The following is a 24,339-nucleotide window of genomic DNA, read 5'->3' as shown; positions in this document are numbered from 1 at the left end:
ACGCAATCCACAAACATCAATGATACTCCAATAGCAGTCCATATTTACACACTTCTTTGGCGTGCCACTAGCTGGAGCCCGTACAAAGTTTGAGAATAACTGCTCTTTAGAAAAATGTTATTATTTTGGACACAGTTTTAGCTGCTGGCCCACTGTGCCAAATAATGTATACAAGCTCCATACCACCTGCAGGATTTATATTTTACATGCAATGTTTTATTGATTGGGCTTATATATAGTCTGTATATATACATAAACATTATTTTTTTGTGATGGAGTGGTTGGAGCACATACTTGTTTCTCACAAAACACATTCATGAAGTCTGGTTCTTTTATGAATTTATTATGAGTCAACTGTAAATGTGACCAAATATGCTGGGTCAAAAGTATACATACAGCAATGTTAATATTTGGTTAAAAGTCCTTTGGCAAGTTCCAGTGCAAAAAGGCGCTTTTGGTAGCCATCCACAAGCTTCTGGTTGAAATTTTGACCACTCTTCTTGACAAAATTGGTGCAGTTCAGCTAAATTTGTTGGTTTTCTGACATGGACTTGCTTCTTCAGCATTGTCCACACTTATAAGTCAAGACTTTGGGAAGGCAATTCCAAAACCTTAACTTTAGCCAAATGTAGTACATATAAACATTCCCAACTCTGTTCAAATGCAGGTAAATAAACAGTAGCCTAAGGTGACTCAAGACTAGGGGTCACCAACGCGGTGCCCGCGGGCACCAGGTAGCCCGTAAGGACCAGATGAGTAGCCTGCTGGCCTGTTCTAAAAAAAGCTCAAATAGCAGCACTTACCAGTGAGCTGCCTCTATTTTTTAAATTGTATTTATTTACTAGCAAGCTGGTCTCGCTTTGCTCGATATTTTTAATTCTAAGAGAGACAAAACTCAAATAGAATTTGAAAATCCCCAAAAATATTTTAAAGACTTGTTCTTCACTTGTTTAAAGAAATTCATTCATTGCTTTACTTTGCTTCTTATAACTTTCAGAAAGATAATTTTAGAGAAAAAATAAAACCTTAAAAATTATTTTAGGATTTTGAAACACATATACCTTTTTACATTTTAAATTCCTTCCTCTTCTTACCTGACAATTTCAATCAATGTTCAAGTAAATGTATTTGTTTTATTGTAAAGAATAATAAAAATACATTTTAATTTAATTCTTCATTTTAGCTTCTGTTTTTTCGACGAACAATATTTGTGAAATATTTCTTCAAACTTATTATGATTAAAATTCAAATATATTATTCTGGCAAATCTAGAAAATCTGTAGAGTCAAATTTAAATCTTATTTCAAAGTCTTTTGAATTTCTTTTAAAATTTTTGTTCTGGAAAATCTAGAAGAAATAATGATTTGTCTTTGTTGAAAATATAGCATGGTCCAATTTGTTATATATATAAGTGCAGATTGGATTTTAACCTATTTAAAACATGTCATTAAAATTCTAAAATCAATCTTAATCAAGAAAAATTACTAATGATGTTCCATAAATATTTTTTTTTATTTTTTCAAAAAGATTCAAATTAGCTAGTTTTTTCTTTATTTTTTTCGGTTGAATTTTGAATTTTAAAGAGTCAAAATTGAAGATAAACTATGTTTCAAAATTTTTTTTTTTTTTTTTTTTGTGTTTTATCCTCTTTTAAACCATTTAATTAAATGTTTTTTTCCCCCCATAATTTATTATCTACAAAAAACCTTCCGTAAAAGGAACAAAAATGTACGACGGAATGACTGACAGACATTTTTGTTCCTTTTACGGAACGCCTCCCTAGGGATGTGTTTAGGGCACGTCCAGCTGGTAGGAGGCCACGGGGAAGACCCAGGACACGTTGGGAAGACTATGTCTCCCGGCTGGCCTGGGAACGCCTCGGGATCCCCCGGGAAGAGCTAGACTTAGTGGCTGGAGATAGGGAAGTCTGGGCTTCCCTGCTTAGGCTGCTGCCCCCGCGACCCGACCTCGGATAAGCGGAAGATGATGGATGGATGGATGGATGGATATTAAAGGTAAATTGAGTAAATTGGCTATTTCTGGCAATTTATTTAAGTGTGTATCAAACTCGTAGCCCTTCGCATTAATCAGTACCCAAGAAGTAGCTCTTGGTTTCAAAAAGGTTGGTGACCCCTGCTCTAGACCCTCGCCTGAAACTTGAAGTGCCTCTAGGACCTGTGATTGCAACCCAGCAATTAACTATAGTGATGCAAGGAAAATTTGACCACCGAAAAAAAGACTTTGACTTGAAATAAAGCACTGCCAAAACCGGATTTTGTGATGTTTGTGACATTATATGCGATGTGGACGTACTTTAATATATCGGAGATGTACCCATGGACAGCGGCGTACAAGATGTGCAAACATTAAGAGGACGGTGGCATCTTATGAGGAGAGAACATGGAACATCAGCGCAGAGCGAGTGAAAGATCAGTGAGTGTTTTGAAACATTAGAGGGTCTCTGCTGCTCTTGCTGTTCCTTGTGTACATGGAGCAAAGGAAGAGTCTCTAAACACGAGTGCAGTCTACAATAACACCAAAAAAAGATGCTAGAACTTAAAACATTCTTAACAATGCACATTGTACAATAACTACCAACAAGTGAAAATAGAGTAGAACAATATAATATAGGAAAAAATATGTTATTATCAACTGATAACACATATTTAAAAAAAAAAAAAAAAAAGGATAATTTTGTTTTGCCTATTTTAGGAAAATATATGATTCATATCAGAATATGCAAATTAAAGTATAAAAAAAAGTATAATCTAGCCGTATAATTTTAGGAAAAATACTATATCATAAAATACTGAATATTGTTATCGAGATTAATACCTCCTCACTTTACACTGGCGCATTTAGGCGAGCTGGCCTCAGTAAAAAAATCACTCAATACATTGGTAGTTGTTTGAGTAACAACAAAATTACACAAAATCTCGGTAAAAGAAAAAAATGGGAATAAAGCATGCAGTACCTGATACTAGCAAGTAGCGGCTATTATTGTACTCTGTGAGGAGCTTGTTAAGGGAGAGACCAAAAAACTGAAAAGTGGCAATTAGTGTAATCTCTTTTGCATAAAATAGCTGCGCTCGGACAACAAGACTAATTAGACTATTGCAGGTCATGCTGACATAAAAAATGTCAAAGGAGGCTGTTTGAAGAGCGCAGAAAAGATGAGAGAAAATCTAAGACAGGCACAGCATGAAAGCATGGCTCAAAGTGCTCATCTCTTTTACCGTGATTGGCAAGGCCATGACGAGACTAATAAGCAAAAGTCTGACATTTGGAAAGATGAGATGAAAATTCAACATGTGTCCAGGGTATTTTTTTGTAATTACCCTAGTTAGCAACTTGTGATTGCACCTAACCTGGATGGCCTGAGCCTTGCCTGTAGGGCTCACCGAGGACATTTCCAGCTATAGACAGGCCTGTCGAGATTAAGTGCACAGGGTCAAATTGCTTTTAAAATGCCATGGGTGTCACATAAAAAACAGTCAGGAGATTTCACTCTCATTTGCTGAAACCGTAGTTTGAAATTGCCATATCATTTTCATAGTACGATGATTCGGTGGCATAGTTAATTAGCAAAAAAAGGAAGGAAACAACCTAAAAAGTTAAACATATAATATTGTGCAGTCTTACAGCCAATGGTATGATTAAAGAATATCAGTGTGGCATGCTACAAGGTACACTTTGCATGCACGCAGGCACGCACAAAGTTCTACAAATGTGTTTTAAATTTGATTCTTCTGTTGTCATATATTTTATACTCTTAACTAACAGAGCTGTTGCAGTTTTTTGTTGTATGTCCTGACTACAATGAAAAGGCTTTCGTACATGTTTTTTAACTATTTGAAATAATAAAATAAAAAGTGGCTACATTTTGTTAGTTGCAGTGGGAGAATGCAGGTTAATACTGCAATGTAGTAGCTGAGATAGGCGCCAGCGCGCCCCGCGACCCCAAAAGGGAATAAGCGGTAGGAAATGGATGGATGGAAGGGCTGCGACTAACGATTATTTTGATAAGAGAATCGTTGACTAATGAGATAATAAAGTGTACACATATTTAATGGCTGTATTTTTTCCATGAACTTCGAAATGCAGCTTAAGTTATTTTAGGCATGTGCTTACGAACAAAGATGATGAATTCATTCATAAATATTTATACTGTAACTGTGCTGCTCATTCAGCTGTTACACAAATTTTAATGACTAATAAAAAGTCCATTTGAAGAAAAGGAAAGGCAAAGTGCTAAAACAAAACAATTAAGTGAGGAAAGGCAAAGTACTGAAAAAAATAAATTAACCGTATTTATGTATTAAAAAACAGTTAAAATAGCAGCAATGAAAACAAACGAAACACAAAATCTCAAATTCCTCAAAAAGAAAATCATTGAGTGATGTTTAAAAAGCTGCACACAAATATATTGACTATTGATTAACTCTTGGCAGTTTTAGCACTCTAATGGACTCAATGTGTAGAATTCTATATTTGATTAATTCTTAAAATGTTGGCTATTTAATAAATTGTATGTTTAATTGGTTGGCTACTTATTAGATTGTATGTTTAATATTATGAAACCTCCACATTGGTGCCTGTCAGTCTCTCTCTCTGTGTGTGTGTGTGTGTGTGTGTGTGTGTGTGTGTGTGTGTAAACATACTTGAATTGATGCAGACAAAGTTAAGCTGGCTGACTTTGGCAAAAATGCTAGTTAGTTATTTTTCACACAGCTTTGTCTCACTCTTGTTAACCAGCCTGGAAGGTAGAAGCTATTACTCTTACCGAGGTTGAGACCGCATCCTCCCTCCAAATGTTCGACATCATGTCTTTGCTTTAAATGCTTGCGTAACAAGGATGTACTGCCATAAAAACAAGGTCCGCTTTGCAAAATGGGCAAGGTATTCATGTTTTAAACAAGAAAAAGAGGAAATATCCTTATATTTTAAATGTTATCACTGGTGTTGATTTTCCACTTTCGCACGGAAAAACACGAGTGATGACTATTGCCAGCAAATTTTATAGTCGACTAATCATTGCAGCCCTATTACCATGCTTTTATTTCAGAACTTACTTTCTACTGGAATGGAAAACACAGTACACATTTTCATGCGGTGTTACTCAACAGCAGTTGGGTTGCAGTTGTTGTTTCATAACAATTAAAATATTAATACTACAATACATGTTAATCCCATTTTTCATAGAAATGTTGTCAACCATGTGTGTTGACGTCATTTTAAGCAGACAAGTTTTGGTACTAAGCTTATAGCTTATAAATGGCACGAGTACATTAACTGTTACAATTGGGGACTGTGACAATATTTTGTAGATTGATTTTGGGGAAAAACACTGATCAATTTGTTGTTAATTTTCAAATATTTTCAAGGAACATTCTAAACTCCTCTCAATCTTAGCTTCCCACAGATGTTACTAGGCACTTCTTTGGCCTGCAAACTCACCGAGACTCAACACAACCACCCCTAATAAAAACAGAATCCAAAAATACAACTTTTATAAAAAAAAAATAGTTTTTCTTTTTTTTTTTATAAAAGTGCCAAGCTGAACAAAACTGCACTACACTTCATTTCCATTGCTTATTGGGCAGAAAGAATATACAGATTATCCCGCAAATTGCAACTGATGAGTTGAGAATGAGTGCTATCAAATGCATCTCATATCAAATTATTCTGGACTGTGGCAGTTTGAAAATTAATTTGCGATTTTGACGGACATTTTTTCTTTTGTAAAAAGATGAAACAGCTGGTGAGTCTTTGGATTAGTTTTCTTTATAAATCAAGTTGATGCATGATAACAGAACAACAGAACATGCCATCACTTTTAAGTCATGCTTGAGCAGTAATGTGTTGCGTGTTCGCTCAAGCATCGGAAAGCTGCTGTTGTCCACTCTCTTGAAACGGATGCATTACACACGTCAAGGTAAAGTATGTGTATTAACAGACAAGATAAAAAGTGACACATTTGTTTACTATAGTGGAACCCACTTCAGTCGACAACCTACCTATGTCGACCAATTCATCAAGTTCTGGTATACCGTGCTCTTCTTAATACTTAAGTACTAAAGAGCCTGCTTTAGGTCGATATACAGCACATAGTTGACTGCTTTTGTTGACATAAAATTGAGATCCAAAGGAATTATTTATATCAAAAATGGATTTGTGTTGACATTTAAGGTATTGTAACATTATCTTTGTTACTAAGCAGCGTGGAACGACAACAGCGACATAACTATTGTCGAGATACACAGTGCAGATACCAAATCACAGTAACTTCCTCGTCAACCTTCAAATAAATGCATGTCAGTCATAACGTGGATTCTACCACAGTAACTAACAAAATGCACCAATTCCATTTTTTTTTAGATTGTTTACGCCTGAAAGACCGATTTGTACTTCTTAAGTGCAATGACTAAAAAGTGCTAGCGTATCCTCCCATCCTACTAATAAAATATTTTTTGTAGGGGTCTCCAACCCGTCACTCGTCTTTCTGAGCAGCTCACTGGAGGGTTCTATAAATGGGGGAGGGAGAGGGGGTGTCAAATATACACAACCATAACATTTAATAAAATAGCTAAATAATATGCAAAGCAAAACAACTGCTATACGCTGGCTGGCTGATCAAATATTTCAAATGGCTCTTTTTCTGAAGAATGAGCATTAATTATCAGAATAGTACACGATAGTAATTGGGAATCAGTTCTCAAGGTTCACTTAAAGCCAATCAAAGTTGTTCGTGAACATCCATCGCTCAACCACATTGAAAAAACAATGGTCAGCGGGAGCAATATATGGAGTTCCAACCAGCATTTTCAAAATGTAAGTAAGTAGTTACAAAGTCTTACTTTAACATCATTGATGTAAATTCAAAGAACATACATGTGAAATGTATGTTATGCCAATCCAATCCCAATTAATGAATGAATTACAATCTCCAAAACCTGTTTGTGTGTGTGTGTGTGCATGTGTGTGTGTGTGCGTGCTATAGAACCTACAGGGTCTTCCCTCGAAAATGACGCCTTATTGTTGGTTGTATATAATAACATGTGTTTAAATACTAAATATACCAGTTTATCCTTATTCCCTTCAGTTTGGTTTCAAATATATATGCGCGTTTAAATCAAAATGATGGCAAGTGAAAAAAAAAGGTCAAATTCAACACATATAAACAGAAGCCTTTCAATATTCAAAGGGAATATGTTTATGTGAACAAACCGCTTATGTGAACGTCCGTCCACAAGTCCGAGAGGTGTCGACATACACAAGATTGAGTGAGTTACAAAACCCAAAACCAGTGAAGTTGGTGCGTTGTGTAAATGGGAAATAAAAAACCTAATATAATTGAACTTATATTCAATTGGATAGACTGCAAAGACAAGCTATTTTAAGGTTGAACTCAGAAACTTAATTATTTTTTGCTAATAATTAACGTTGAATTAAATGGTAGCAACACATTGCAAAAACGTTGGCACAGGGGCAATTTTACCACTGTGTTACATGGTCATTCCTTTGAACAACACTCAGTAAACGTTTGCGAACTGAGGAGACCAAATTTTCTTTCCCATTCTTGCTTGATGTACAGCTTAAGTTGTTTAACAGTCCGGGGTCTCCGTTGTGGTATTTTAGGCTTCATAATGCGCCACACATTTTCAATGGCAGACAGGTCTGGACTACAGGCAGGCCAGTCTAGTACCCACACTCTTTTACTACAAAGCCACACTGTTGTAACGTGCTGAATGTGGCTTGGCATTGTCATGCTAAAATAAGCAGTGGGGTTAATGAAAAATACTTCGCTTGGATGGCAACATATGTTGCTCCAAAACCTGTATGTACTTTTCAGTATTAATAATGCCTTCCAGATGCGTAAGCTACCCATGCCTTGGGCACTAATATACCTCCATACCATCACAGAACACTTTTCATCAGTCCATCTTAGATGAGCTCAGGCCCAGTGAAACCTGCAGCGTTTCTAGGTGTTGTTAATAAATGGCTTTGGATAGTGGAGTTTTAACATGCACTTACAGATGTAGCGACAAACTGTAGTTTTAATTTCCCCTCGAAGATTATTAATAAAGTATTTCTTATTCCTATTCTTATTACTGACAGTGATTTTCTGAAGTGTTCTTGAGCCCATGTGGTGATATCCTTTATACACTGACGTAGGTTTTTGATGCATTGCCCCCTGAGGGATCGAAGGTCCGAAATCCAGTGATTTCTCCAGACTCTCTGAAACTTTTGATGATGTTATGGACCGTGGATGGTGAAATCCCTAGATTCCTTGCAATAGCTCGTTGAGAAATGTTGTTCTTTAAGTGTTGGACAATTTGCTCACGCATGTGTTCACAAAGTGGTGACCCTTGCCCCATCCTTGCTTGTGAATGACAGAGCATTTCATGGAAGCTGCTTGTATACCCAATCATGGCACCCACCTGTTCCCAATTAGCCCGTTCACGATGCTCAAACTAAGTGTTTGATGAGCATTCCTCACCTATCTCAGTATTTTTTGCCACTTGTGCCAGCTTTTTTTAAAACCTGTTGCAGGCATCAAATTCCAAATGAGCTAATATTTGCAAAAAATTAAGTTTTCCAGTTTTAACGTTAAATATCTTGTCTTTGCAGTCTATTAAATTGAATATAAGTTGAAAAGGATTTAAAAATCATTGTATTCTGTTTTTATTTACGATTTGCACAATGTGCCAACTTCACTGGTTTTGGGTTTTGTATTAATATCGTTTTTTATCAGCTGTACCTTGACAGAATTTGTTCAGAGTCTGAGAAGTTTGATACAGAAAGTGAAGAGGACTCTTTGTCCAAGAGCTTTTCCCAGACTCCCTGCTAGCATTTGACCATCCGCTGGGCTTTGAGGCAACAGAGCATTCAAAGAGCAGGAGGTGCCAAGCACTCCTCTCCATGTAAAGGTTTTTCAGTTCTCCTTGTCAAAGAGCACCTCAGCTCACACTACAAAGTCTTTGGGGCAAGTCCAGGTGGGGGGTTGAGGAAAGGTGGGGCAGGAAATAAAAGGTTGATCTACAAAGGGTCCTGTTCCTCTGTACTGTAGAGCAATAACAAGAGGCACAGAGATGTGACAGAATGAGGACAGGCCAGATGTGGCATGTATTTAAGTAAGTTGGTTTACAGTATTCAGCTCCAACAAGCTAATTTCCCCCCTTAAAACATTGTGTTCTTTCACAGAATGTAGTAAAAACCTTTAAAACAAGACGAACATCTGTAACTGCTGACAGTTAAACAAAGTTAACTTTCATGACTGACAAAGCGGAGTTTGACGGCAGATGCACCTTGAGTAATGAAGTGAAGTGAATTATATTTATATAGCGCTTTTCTCTAGTGACTCAAAGCACTTTACATAGTGACACCCAATATCTAAGTTACATTTAAACCAGTGTGGGTGGCACTGGGAGCAGGTGGGTAAAGTGTTTTGCCCAAGGACACAACAGCAGTGACAAGGATGGCGGAAGCGGGAATTGAACCGGCAACCCACAGGTTGCTGGCACGTCCACTCTACCAACCGAGCTATACCGCCCGGAGTATGTCACTATTATTTCAACACTATTATCTCAACATTCTTATATGATTGCAAGAAGATGTAATCAAATGGTAAACATGAAACACTATGTTGCCACCTACCATAACTACCACTGCTCTGAACGTAAACACGCTTATGAATTCAAGTTGGCTGTATTTACTTTTAAAGGGGATATTATCTGTAAAGTCAAGCACTTTCATTGTCTGCAAAAATGTAACCAGCAAGTATGTATATTTGTCAGACATGAGCTTACTTATCTGGAGTCTGAAAATATTTAGGGCTATGTGTTCGCTGCCTCACATTTTACAATAAGTTGATATCGTGCTTGCAGGGCTTTAGTGAAAATACCTTTTTATTTTTCTTTAAATTAAATCAATAAACTTTGTTGCTAGCCTCTGCTATCGAGCGCTGACACGTAATGTATATTGTGTATCAACGAAGAAGAAAAGTGTGGTATTTTTTATTTTTATTTTTCAAAATTAACGCTGTTACCGGTAATTAATCCACTATAATCATCATTCGGATCAAAATGTTCAACTCAATTCCCATTTACAGTGCAAATAAAAATCCCTGAAATGTTGTGCTTGCGCTAATGTCCAGTTGATCCGGTGGTGACACAATGCAGAAACAAAGAAGTAAAAAACTGAAGCTCTCTTGATACAACCTTTTTGTATAAAAACATAGCCATGGCAGAACTATAAAAAAACTAAGAATCAAAGGAAGGTGTTTTCTTTTTACCAAAGCACATCCATCTTGAAAATCCACGTCAATAACACAACAGGATAAACAGTTTTAAATTAATATGTCCAGGTTCTACCCCACCTTCCGCCTGAATGCAGCTGAGATAGGATCCAGCACTCGACCCAAAAAGGGACAACCGGTAAAAAATGGATGGATGGATAAATGTTTGTAAACAAACATTGTCGATAAAAACAAACATTTATCCATATTAATTTAGACCTTGATATCTCATACTCAAATTACACTGTTTTTTTTAACATAGAAATTATGTTAAGGTGTTTACTAAGCATGTTATTATATCCAAATATATTCCCTTCCTCTGGTGCAAAATGAAACACGATTAAGGCTGCAGCTATTGATTATTTAGTAATCAATAAATATATCGATTAGTTTGTTCGATTAATCAAGTATTTGGGTAAAACACACTTTATAGCGGGCAGCACGGTGGACAGGGCACGTGCCTCACAATACGAAGGTCCTGAGTAGTCCTGGGTTCAATCCTGGGCTCGGGATCTTTCTGTGTGGAGATTGAATGTTCTCCCCGTGACTGTGTGGGTTCCCTCCGGTGAATGTGAGTATGAATGTTGTCTGTCAATCTGTGTTGGACCTGCAATGAGGTGGCGACTTGTCCAGGGTGTATGTACCCTGCCTTCTGGCCGAACGCAACTGAGATAGGCTACAGCACCCCCCGCGGCCCCAAAAGGACAAGCGATAATAATTAGATGGATGGATGCACACTTCATACCCTCATTGTGTATTTTAGGGAAGACCCAAAGGGACAAGCGGTAGGAAATGGATGGATGGATGGATAGTTAAAATAAATATTTTTCAGATTGCTATAACGGTCGTTCTTCTTTTCTAATAAATACACGTCATCAACATTGAAATTGAACAGGGACTTCCGGCTGAGCATGGCTGATGTGACCTTTTTTTGTGTTTTGTTGGCACTTTTTCTAACTAAAGCCATAGGGACAATGTGTCTCTATGTTTACATCCTTGAATGGGTTGCAGTTTTCTTGCTTCCCTCCTCCCTGGAAGTTTATTCTTGATCATTAATCACGCATCTCACCTAGACAAAAGAAGTCTGAGTATGTACTGTCAAAGTTGGTACACTTTGACAGCCTATTAGGACCCGAAAATGGCCAGAACGAGATCTTTCCGTGTGGAGTTTGCATGTTCTCCCCGTGACTGCGTGGGTTCCTTCCGGGTACTCCGGCTTTCTCCCAACTCCAAAGACATGCACCTGGGGATAGGTTGATTGGCAACAGTTTAGTGTCTCTAGTGTGTGAATGTGAGTGTGAAAGTTGTCCGTCTATCTGTGTTGGTCCTGCGATGTGGTGGCGACTTGTCCGCCTCCCGCCCGAATGCAGACGAGATACCCCTCGCAACCCCGAAAGGGACAAGCGGTAGAAGATGGATGGATAAAGCATTTAATCCCAATGGACAAATCCAATGGCAAAAACCTCATTCAGAATTTGGGTTCAGTTCAAGCGCTATTTTGGTTTACAGACTATATTCTTAGTCTTGCACCCATCATCAAGCTAATCATGCTTTCCTTCCCTCTTTTGATAATAATGCCTTTTTAAGATGGTCAAGTCTGGGGATCAACAACATTTAAGATATACACTTTTGCCTCTTTCCAGCAACGTTGTGATGAATTTTCAGTCTTTAAGCAACACTTTTTTAGATATCTGCACATCTGTGGACTATTAGGCGGAGCACCTCAGTCATCCACACTTAGCACTTTCAAAAAGAATCGTGTAGCATTCACTACTTTGTCAGCTAAAAGATTAATTGTCTTAAACTGGAAGGCAACAGCGCCTCCTTGCCATACCTGCTGGATTAAAGATATTCTGTATTTTCTCAAACTGGAGAAAATTAGGCTGATATTGAACAGTTGTTCTGTGAAGATTCAGGAAGTAAGGGGTAGTTTCCTAAAATATGTAAAAAAAAGACTGACCTCAATTTTAACCCTGATCGAAAAGTATTTCAAAGATAGCTAATTGATGAGCTCTTTGCCTGCTTTTGTGTATTACTGCAGCGTGTCGGGGACATTCAGGAGTGCAGTTGTCTGTGTCTTCATGTCAACATTCGCCTGTACTTATTTGACTGATGCAAATATATTTTTTTCTAATCCAAAATTGTTTCCTTATTTATTATTTTTATTTTATATATCATTTCTCTGGGTTACTTGATTAAGGGAGAAAAAAAACACATTTGTTTTGTTTAATTGTATTTCAAGACTCTATATGTTAAAAATCCAATAAAGAAAAATGTTTAATAAAAATCAATTGAAATTGCATTTTCAACATGTGTGCATTAATGAAAAAAAACAAACAAAGAAAACAAAACTACAACTATCCGCGGTTTGCTGCCACATAGATCACTGTACCCACACTCATACCGCTCATGTGCGCTTTTGTGCAAGAGCAATGCAGAAACTATGTTTAAGGTCGAGGCACTGCATGTGGTATGTTTTTTATACATTTGTAATAAATACTCTCATTAAACAATTAATCAAAGCAATAGAATACAAATCTAATATTTCTTGTAATCAAATGAATAGATCAAACTTTGTGAATGAAGCCCTACACGTTACAGTATTACTATGATCAAAAATAAAAGATATTTAGTTGTGATTAATCTGATTAAAGATTTTAATCATTCAACAGCACTAATTTTAATCTATTATCTAATCTGTAACTAACAGAGATTAACGTTTTCTAAACTTCTTCTCATCTCATGTTTTTCACTGATCAGTATGTGGATTGCCTTCAGAGAACAAGCTAGGTAAAAGAGTCAACAGCAACTCTGCCACTCCATCAATTGGCCAAAGGCAATAACTCTTACACAATTGACAGAAGTGTAATTCATTGAAAAAACGATTATTATGTCTGATCAGCAACCATATTTTGATCTTTCTCACTATCAATTGGCCTTCCTTTAAATCCTTGTGTGGTAGTGATGCTACTATGGCATTATTATATTGAGCATACAATATTTTCTCAAGAGGCACCTGAAATATGCCAAAATGTGCAATATCTTTGTTTTAAATTTAAGGAGCCATCTGTATTCTCCTCCGGAAGCATGGCCTCTGTCTGCTGTATCGATGTCCCATTGATTCAAGCTTTATGTCTCACAGTAGCCCCCCGCCCCTCTCAATCTCCTACAGAGCTACTTAATACAGCTGAGGAGCCTGACGCGTCTCATCTGTAAATGGCAGAGGTTTTGCTTTTCCCCTACATTAGATGGTGATGCTAGTGGGGTGGAAGCGAAATAGATCGGTGTGAGGCTGCTGCCGCTCTGAAGTCTGCCTAGTGGGACTGGGGGTTTATTGGCTGGAAAGGCAGCAGAGGGGCCTGAGAACTTGAATGAAAGGCGCTTTTGAAAACTTCCCACATCAGCATTAGAGATGCGTCGCTATTTGCCGCTTTGCTCTGAGCCTACACACACACACACACACACACACACACACACACACACATACACACACACACACACACACACACACACACACACACACACAAAAAGCTTGCATATCCCACTAAACAAACACTCCTGTAGCTTGGCACACACACATGCATTACCCATATGTAAAAAACACACACACTTTGGCTGCCTTTTTATCTGCAGGTCCACGAGATGAGACTGAGCCCTAATTGGTCCCGGGGGAGATTGACAGGGCGAGCGGAGCAACGAGGAGGCCAAAGTCCCCGGGGATCAACAACAGGAGGGGGAGTGGCGGGGAGAAAAGGGCCACCGCTCCACAAGTAGAAAGACAACAGAAGGGCGGAAATAATTGTACAAGAGGAAAGTTAAGGGAAAGGAAGAATCATTGTTTGTATTGTTTTCAGGTGGACAACAGGTTGCACTGAATAGTATAAAAAAGTATTCAAATAACCTAGATAATTCCTCTATAATTAGAGAACGTTCTTTTGTGTGTCTACACTTGGCTTGCAACTCCTTCACGAATCCCACAGGACACAACAACAGATACAGAGGGGTGGTTTGAGGTGCTCCTTGAATGAGATGAAAAGAATAAGTGATCAGAGGCTCTAACCTGCAGCAAACACCTTCGTCTTTCGCCCCTTCAGCAGTTTCTGCACCCGGCAAAGCTGCAGGTGGTTCTCATGGCACCGAGTGTTGTTCTGGATGCGCTGGTGCAGCAGTTCCACTGCAGCCACCGCCCCTGTGGCAAACACACACACCATGGTATTTGTTAAATCAACCATGTATTTGCCAATTACAGTAGTTGTCGATAAGAGTTAGTAATGGAACACACTTGACCATTGCTTGAAGTTGGGATGTCAGAGAAAAATAACATCCAAAGAACTGCACATTATTCACAATAGAATAAAATGTAACCACAAATTAATATTTGAAAAATATCTAACATCTTTAAAGGCCTACTGAAATGAGATTTTCTTATTTAAACGGGAATAGCAGGTCCATTCTATGTGTCATACTTAATCATTTCGCGATATTACCATAGTTTTGCTGGGAGGATTTAGTAGAGAAAATCGACGATAAAGTTCGCCCATTTTGGTGCTTCCTGAAAAAGTCTCGCCTTTACCGGAAGTCGCAGACGATGACGTCACATGTTGATGGCTCCTCATATATTCACATTGATTTTCATGGGAGTCTCCAACAAAAACAGTTATTCGGACCGAGAAAACGACAATTTCTCGATTAATTTGAGCGAGGATGAAAAATTTGTGTTTGAGGATATTGATAGCGACGGACTAGAAAAAAATAAAAAAAATAAATAAAAGTTAAAAAAAAACAAAAAACGATAGCATTGGGACGTATTCCGATGTTTTTAAAGACATTTACTAGGATAATTCTGGGAAATCCCTTATCCTTCTATTGGATTGCTAGTGTTTTAGTGAGTTAAATAGTACCTGATAGTCGGAAGGGTGTGTCCACGGCCGGGTGTTGACCCCAATGTCTCAGGAAAGTCGACGGCAGCTACGGACGGCACAAGCTCAGCTTTTATCCGGTAAGAACTGACTTTTAAACCACAATTTTCTCACCGAAACCTGCTGGTTGACATTTGGTCTGGATCCATGTCTGTTTGACCGCGCTGTGATCCATAGTAAATTTTCACCTCCGGGAATTTTAAACAAGGAAACACCGTGTGTTTGTGTGGCTAAAGGCTAAAGCTTCCCAACTCCATCTTTCTACTGTGACTTCTCCAATATTAATTGAACAAATTGCAAAAGATTTAGCAACACAGATGTCCGTTAAAGCAGACGACTTTTACCTGTGTGTGTGCGTAGCGCTCACACTTCCTAAAACCCTGTGACGTCACGCGTACACATCATCATTACACAACATTTTCAAGACGAAACTCCCGGGAAATTTAAAATTGTAATTTAGTATACTAAAAAAGCCGTATTGGCATGTGTTGCAATGCTAATATTTCATCACTGATGTATAAACTATCAGACTGCGTAGTGGGTAGTAGTGGGTTTCAGTAGGCCTTTAAATAATTATAAAAAATAAGTATAGAATGTTTAAAAACTATTTAAAAGTACAAAATATTAAATAACATCCATAATAAAGTATTTTTTAATTTCCACTTGAATTGTATTGTTTATTATTTATCAAATTTTCCAGACATCCACCAATAATAATAAGGGAAACATGGAATGGTCCGCTAAACCTAGAGCTCCGAGGTAAACATTGTTACTTTTAAATGCACAGGACAACTATAGCAACATGAACACCAGCTGACTGATTCTTGTTGACCAATATCGATAAATTGTAGTTCAAACATGTGCACCTCAAACATATCAAACAATGTGTTGCTGTATTAAAAATCTATTTAGAATGGAAATTAAATGATAAGTCATCAGGTTATTCTAAGGCCACTAAGAAGTACAAATACATTTTTCTTAAGTTCTTCTTCTTCTTATTATTATTATTATTAATGAGCATTATTATATATTTTTTTTTAATTATTAACCATATTCAAGTATGTTTTATAAAGTTTCAATAGAGTTCTATATGTTCCTTGTGATTGATTGGCGACCAGTCCAGGGTGTAGTCCGGTGGTAAGGAATCTTGCTCACCTGCTTAAGTTGTTCGTGCTTATGTTGACAACCTGCCTCCTGTGCCATGGACCCACTCATTTAGTTCTGGTCCACTGAGTTATTTGTATTAATAACAAGGTAGCCACTGAAGTCAACGTGAAAATACAGTACATGGTTGATCGCTTTTGTCGACATACGGTTTCCTTTTTATGAAAAATGTGTCCGTTCATGTCGACATGTGTTGTATAACTGTTAGCATCATTATCGCGAAAAAGCATGAAATGATAACAGCGACAGACAGAACTACTGTCCAGTTGCAAAGTTTTAAAATGTGAGCATGGTGACTTCCTGTTCAGTGTAAAATAAGTTTCAAAATAAAAGCTTAGCAGTATTAACCTGAATTCTGCCACAGAAAATCCACTAGAATTAAGAGTTAAATATGTACGAAAGCTTCATGTGAACAAAAAAGTTAATGGGATTTTTTATTTTCTACACAATTTCACTCACTTTATTCCTAACAAATGAGTGAAAAGACAACCAAAATAAATCTTCAATTAATAACTTAAATTCCATTGTCCTTTTAACATTGTGGTGATTTTTTCACTTTATTTTTTTTTACAATTACTACTACAAAGCAAAATCTGACAATCTCACCCTGTCATGAAAATTGGCTTCAACTCTTAAAGTTGCATCATAAACACATTTGAAGTAACTACTGAACGAGTTAAACTGAATTACAATTATAAGCACAATATTCACTTTTGTTCTGAGGAACAAAACACTGGATGCCTCCCGGCGACTTGTCTCACTCTCTACTAAAATAATCACAGCCTAATTGGCTCGCTTAACTTCACAACAATTACAATGTAAAGCAAACAAGGCATGCATGTAGACTTTTCCCCTTTTGTTGTGCGTGCTTGGAATATTTTACATTAGCTACCCCACAAAAACAACAACTTCTAATTACCGTATTCTTCACAGGAGATCTGACCGAGGCATTAATAATACATCCAGCCCATTAGACACGCTGAAAAAATCTTCCAATTGTTGAAGCATTTTATTTACTGTATAGTGTTTCACCACAGCACAAGCACTGCAACAACTTTCAGCGTTTCAAAGGCTGAGCTTCATTTCTCGAGCTATAACTTGTTACTGCATCAGAGTTATGCTTCAGTCAAATTGTAAGCAGGACAGTAAAAAGTCCCAAAGTGCTGCAATTATAACAATTAAAATTGAGCAAGAATGCAAGCAACGTGAAACGAGAAGCTTCAGGGGGGAAAACAACAGAGCAGCACAAGAGAAAACAACAACAAAGTCTTTTTAGGATGTACTTTTTCCCTTAATTAGATTCATTGTGATTCATCTGGAATATATATATATATATATATATATATATATATATATATATATATATATATATATATATATATATATATATATAATTTTCTTTAATTTTTTTTTTAACCATTCCCTTTACAATACCATCAGGCTGACGATCTACTCCCCCCACCCTTACAAACACACACACAAATACACTCAGCCCTCATATGAAGGAGCAGAGTTTAAAAACAGACCACTAATGAGAAGAGGAAGAGGCGATGGTGGAGCACTTTTAGATATGTACCTTCATCTTAGAGTCAGGGGCTGTTTTAATTTGTAAGCAAAGGCAGCACATCAGCGATGAGATTTTAATTGATACACATAAATAATTCCTTGTGTACATCCGCACTTCAGTCAGCTTCACTGTTTATTTGACGACTGAAATGAGTCATTATCGGGACTTGTGTTGATGTTGGAGGGTTTTATTTATTAATATGGCGCTGGCTTAATATCCTCTGATCCATTCCCAATTAATTATATCAAAATCAACATTAAACTAAAAGTTGCACTTACAGTGAGCTTTGCCTCACTTTAATTTCTCAACTAGCCAAAGCACTGTTGTGACAATAACAACGAATGGGGAATGAAAGGATAGGTGAACAATATCTTTGCCCCTTCAATCCATTTTCTACTGCTTGTCCCTATCAGGGTTGCGCAGGGGTGCTGGAGCCTATCTCAGTTGCATTTGGGCAGAAGGCGGGGTACACCCTGGACAAGTCGCCACCTCATCACAGTGCCAACACAGACAGACATCATTCACACTTACATTCACACACTAGGGCCAATTTAGTGTGGCCAATCAACCTATTCCCAGGTGCATGTCTTTGAAGGTGGGAGGAAGCCGGAGTGCCCAGAGGGAACCCACGCATTCACAGGGAGAACATACAAACTCAGCACAGAAAGACCCTGACCCCGGGATCAAACTAAGGACCTTCGAGTTTTGAGGCACATGCACTAACCCTTGTGTCACCGTGCTGCCCTTTGCTCTTTGCCCCTTAACTCAGGTTTTTCAAAACTGACTGGTGACTGACTGGTACAGTAAAAGTTTGGGGGGTTGTCATTTTTTGTACTTTAAGGTGTATTCACACTTTTAAACATTTGGCCCGGTAAAAAGCAACTCTGGTTGGTTAATTTGATCAAGTGTGAAGGCAATCTACCAAACCCAGGAACGGATCGTAATAGCTGTGAGATAGGTCTGGTGCAGTGCATTGGCCTTGAACAATAAAACCATTTTTTCAAAGATATATTGCCGCACAAATTATTGCTGATAAACGATGTCATTGCCAGCATTATTTTAAGACCAAATTAAAGGCCTACTGAAATGAGATTTTCTTATTCAAACGGGGATAGCAGGTCCATTCTATGTGTCATTCTTGATCATTTCGCGATATTGCCATATTTTTGCTGAAAGGATTTAGTATAGAACATCGACGATGAAGTTTGCAACTTTTGATCGCTAATAAAAAAGCCTTGCCTTTACCGGAAGTAGCAGACGATGTGCGCGTGACGTCACCGATGTGAGAGCTCCTCACATCCTCACATTGTTTATAATCATAGCCACCAGCAGCAGGAGCAATTCGGACCGATAAATTAACACTTTCCCCATTAATTGGAGCGAGGATGAAAGATTTGTGGATGAGGAAATTTAGAGTGAAGGTCTAGAGCGTCGTTCAAAAAAGCTTTTATCAATTATGCCAAATAGCGAAAGTGAAACCGCTTCTGTCAGCACATGATCTTGAGAAATTAATTCACGCCTTTATCTCGAATCGTTTAGACTACTGCAGTGCCCTGTATGTAGGCATTAGCCAGGCCTCCCTCGCCCCCCTGCAGCTCGTGCAGAACTCTGCTGCTCGTCTGCTAACACAGACCCGCTAACGTGAGCACATCACCCCTATATTAGCGTCCCTTCACTGGCTCCCTGTGCGTTATCGAATCAATTTTAAACTCCTTCTATTTGCTTTTAAATGTCTAAACAACCTCGCGCGAACATATCTCTCCGACCTCCTTCAGCTTTACTGCCCCACTCGATCCCTAAGATCAGCCGATCAGCTGCTACTGACGGTCCCTGACACAAGGTTGAAGCTTAGAGGTGACAGAGCTTTCGCCGCTGCTGCTCCCAAGCTCTGGAACGACCTACCTCTGAGTGTTAGACAAGCCTCCTCTCTTCCTGTTTTTAAATCTCTCTTAAAAACATACTTTTATTCTTTGGCTTTTAACACTAAGTGATATCCATCCTGCAATGGTGCCCCATTATACACCTGCTGTGAATCTGTTTTTATGTTTTTTATGTTTTATGTATTTATTTTTTATCATGTTCTGTTTGTGTTGTGTTGTTTGCTCAGTCCTTGTATTATATTTTAACCTGTCCATTGTACAGCACTTTGGCTACCCCTGTGGTAAATTTTAAATGTGCTTTATAAATAAAGTTGACTTGATTAGAGAGAAAAAAAAAAAAAGTAAAAATAAAAATAAAAAAGGCGATTGCAGTGGGAGCGATTGAGATGTTTTTAGAAACATTTACAAGGATAATTCTGGGAAATCCCTTATCTGCCTATTGTGTTGCTAGTGTTTTAGTGAGTTAAATAGTACCTGAAAGTCGGAGGGGTGTGGCCACGGTAGTGTTGACGCCAGTCTCTGAGGGAAGTCACGAAGCTGCAGCAGGACAGAAGCTCTGCTGATCTCCGGTAAGAGGCGACTTATTATCACAATTTTCTCAACGAAAACTGCCGGTTGACATGTAGTCGGGATCCATGTTCGACTGACCGCTATGATCCATAGTAAAGTTTCACCTCCGGGAATTTTAAACAAGGAAACACCGTGTGTTTGTGTGGTTAAAGGCTAAAAGCTTCCCACCTCCATCTTTCTACTATGACTTCTCCATTATTAATTGAACAAATTGCAAAAGATTCAGCAACACAGATGTCCAGAATACTGTTAAATTATGCGATTAAAGCAGACTACTTATAGCTTGGATCGGGCTGGAAAATAATGTCCGCTATAACCCGAGACGTCAAATGCACGCCTCATCATACGAGTCATCATACCGTGACGTTTTCAATACGACACTTTGCGGTAAATTTAAAATTACAATTTAGTAAACTAAAAAGGCCGTATTGGCATGTGTTGTAATGTTATTATTTCATCATTGATATATAAACTATCAGACTGCGTGGTCGGCAGTAGTGGGTTTCAGTAGGCCGGTAAGCAATAATGTGGGAACATTTCAATATATGAAAACTTTAGCTTGTATTTGTATCATTGTATTAGAAGTTCTAGCACTTTTAACTATTTTAAATAAGTAAACAGACAATACAAATAAAATTGACTTTCAATCTCTGTTAACAAAGATTGTTAAATACAAAAAAAAAAAATCATGAGGAAAATTGGGGGGGAAAAATTAAGAACTGCCACGCTAACCTGAAATAAAATGTAAAACATGAAGACTATATTTCCTGCAGTTGGGTGCATTTATGTACTTTTACTATATTTTAAATATTTGTCCTGGTTGATTGGCCCATGCTGCCCATTCAGTTTGAAGTCGAAATATTCCTACACAGGACATTTGGCTTGCAGTCATGTTTTTTACTCATAATTTTTGCTAAATTGCAGTGCTTCTCACTAGCGATTTTGCAATGAGCAAAAATATGTCTGTGCATCCTGTATGTGTGTAAGCTCGTTCAATTAATTCTGCTCTTGAATAAAAATGCTAAGGTGCAGAGAGCGATGCACAGAGTCAATCTTATTGTGCCCTGTTTAAAAGTGAGAGAAGAAGAAAACTAACACGCACAAAGATCGCAATCTATAGATGACGGCAATCAAGTTCATTTTCATTTATCGTTTGATGAATTCATGTATTGACTGTCGTCCCAGGCATAACCGTGCAGAACACTTGAGCAGAAGTGTTAACGCCAACTGCATTAACGCACAAAAACATTGGATAAATTTGTATTTCTTCCATTTAAAAATTATTGAAAAAAAAGTGGTCTCTTTTTCACTGAGCTTCTTGGTGATTGTCTTGTACTCCATTCCAATATTGTGCAGGCCTACAAACTTACCCCTCATGTCCTTGAACAGTTATGTGGTCTTGCCTATGGTAACAGAGAAACTTTTCTTTTATCCACAAAACAAGTTAAGATTGGAGGTACTGTCCTAAAAGAAACAACACTAAGAGTGTAATGATTAATAGATATATCTATTTGTACTGGGGTCAGAATGGTGCAGCAACCGTGCCAGCAATTCGAGGGTTTTAGGTTCAATTTCAGCTTCCGCCATCCTCGTCACAGCCAGTGTTTTTACCCTTGCTCCTGATATGTCGTGGTTACCGCCTTGCGTGGCAGCTTCCGCCATCAGTGTGCGAATGTGTATATGAAGTGGTGAATGTGATGTATAGTGTGAAGCGCTTTGGGTATCATTCCAGGTATAATAAAAAACACTATAAAAATACAGACCATTTATATTCCTTAGAACTACTGCTAAAAAGTTACTGAATCGATTTCAACTCACTGAATCTTTTCGGATCATATTGTTCAAAAAAATTAATATCATCCCCGAATCTTGTCAGCAAACACAAATTCCGAATTTACTGGTTGTTAAAACAAAATGTTGCACCCCTACAAAATAATAATGTGTGTGCTTCATGAAGACATAATTGGTATGTGGCAGTCAGAATGTTTCAATAGTTGGTCGGGAATCTCTCTAGATCTCTTTCTAATGAAGGGTGGAATGTACATTTCTCGACAAAATATTGCACTTCAATAAGAAATAAGCACTTACGTGAAAGCTGTTGGAACTCTGGGTTATCTGGACATGTATTGGCAGTCATCTCTTGCAGCAAACGCCTATACCTAAGAAGAAATAAAATAATTGCTGCATTTGCTGGAATTTTTACATTGAGATGGTAAATTGAAAAATCGCTCAATTATTGTGACTTTGTTATCTATGTATAATGTATGACACAGAATGTTGGGAAATATATTCTTATATATAAGAATAGAGCATGTGAATCTTAACTTAGAACATCAATAGTTCAACATCAATATTTTTTGTTTACTGAACTGGTATAGCTCATACTCAAATTACACAAATAAATACAAAAAAGTGAGTAAATTTCGACAGAGACATACACACATAATATATATATAGAGATAATATATATATATATATATATTATTTTTTTTTTTTTATAACTGAAGCATATTATAGTTTAGATTTTTTTTTTAAATAGACATTTAGGCTTTTTCCAATATGTATGAATTTTGCAGAAAAAATTGTCATATAACCCTCACGAAAAGAGAGATCTAATGTACCTCCTTTTGGCAATTACCAATGCTAAAATGTTACCCAAAACATTATCTCAACCAAAAACTGTACACGGTGTTTAAACATTCAACCAATAAAATTACTTATGGATCACTTTAAGTATCTTACAGACCATAGTGCATGAGCAGCACCTTAAAATAAACACAAAAAACGGTTTTGTTGATTATCTATCCAACATCCCAATCTGCACTCATTGGGAGGAACTGAAGGACGAACACAACTGTTTATAAAACTTGCACAAACACCTTAAACGCATTAATTCATAATGTCTTATGAGTAGGCACTTACACTGGTGAGTCTGTAGGTGGAGGGGGCTGTTGGACATGGAAGAGGGCATTGTGCGCGTAGTCAATTAGTAATTAGGAATGAAACAAATGCCTAACAAGCTCCAATTAGTCCTACATCAATTAAGGGACACTTAAAAAGAGAAATAACTCTAGTTTCTTCTCTTCTTGTATCGTCTTGTAGGAACAAATGCATTACAGGCATTATTAGCAGCGGATGCCCTCATTTCTTTTTTTCAAGGCGTTGAGACGAAATTCTAATTACAGCACTCGCATAACAAAGAAAACAGTCTAACGAGCATCATTACAGCAGATTTCAAATAATGTAAATCACAGTAACGTATTAAGCCGCCCTGTCTTACTTATTAGTACCAAAGCAAAGAAAGATAATTAGACGATAACATAATCGGAAGTATATTCCCAAAAGCTCGGATATTTTTGATAGAGAGCACGAGACAATAGTTTGATGCATCCACAGACTCTTCATCTTTATAATATGGATTATGGATGCCCACATTAATTTCACAACATGATTATTGTCATAATTAGTTGGCTATCCAGTAATTTGTAAACAAGAATAGAAGCCAAATGTCCAGGTGTTAAAGCAGGGGGGTATCCTCATTGGGTTGAGTTTTTTCTTGCCCTGATGAGGGATCAGAGCAGATGATGTTGTGGTTTGTGCAGCCCTCTGAGGCATTTGTGATTTAGGGCTGTACAAATAAACTTTGATTGATTAACTGATAATTGATTCTGGTTGTACAAACTTTTGGAAATTACCATTAATATAACAAGACTAACACAAACAAGAATCGGGCGAGGTTTACATTTGAAAACCCAGGGCTCCGTGTGTGACTTCATGTTTTGTATACATCACGGAGGTATTTAGTTCACATTAGACATACAGTACATTTGCACATTTTTTGGGTAATATGAATGATTACATAAAAAGCTCGGATTTAACAAAAAACCCAAATTGTGCATCATACCCTGCAGAGTGAATGAAGCCTAAGCTTATCAATATACA

At 37.5% G+C, this 24,339-nt stretch overlaps 1 protein-coding gene across 2 annotated transcripts in view; it reads right to left on the bottom strand.

Annotated features, from left to right (window-relative positions):
• Positions 1 to 24,339, bottom strand: part of arhgef39 (Rho guanine nucleotide exchange factor (GEF) 39) — a 94,228-nt gene that overhangs the window by 17,348 nt on the left and 52,541 nt on the right. For both annotated transcript variants that reach the window (XM_061913228.1, XM_061913229.1), the window contains exons 6-7: positions 22,486 to 22,556; positions 14,358 to 14,486 (exon numbers count right to left, since the gene is read on the bottom strand). In XM_061913228.1, coding sequence (XP_061769212.1) covers positions 14,358 to 14,486; positions 22,486 to 22,556 — 200 coding nt within the window. The remainder of the gene's footprint in view (positions 1 to 14,357; positions 14,487 to 22,485; positions 22,557 to 24,339) is intronic.

The sequence above is a fragment of the Nerophis ophidion genome, linkage group LG10 (genome assembly GCF_033978795.1).
Source record: "Nerophis ophidion isolate RoL-2023_Sa linkage group LG10, RoL_Noph_v1.0, whole genome shotgun sequence".
In the NCBI taxonomy this organism is placed as follows: Eukaryota; Metazoa; Chordata; class Actinopteri; order Syngnathiformes; family Syngnathidae; genus Nerophis; species Nerophis ophidion.
Note: the sequence above shows the minus strand (reverse complement) of the source record. Positions and strands in the feature narration are given on the sequence as shown.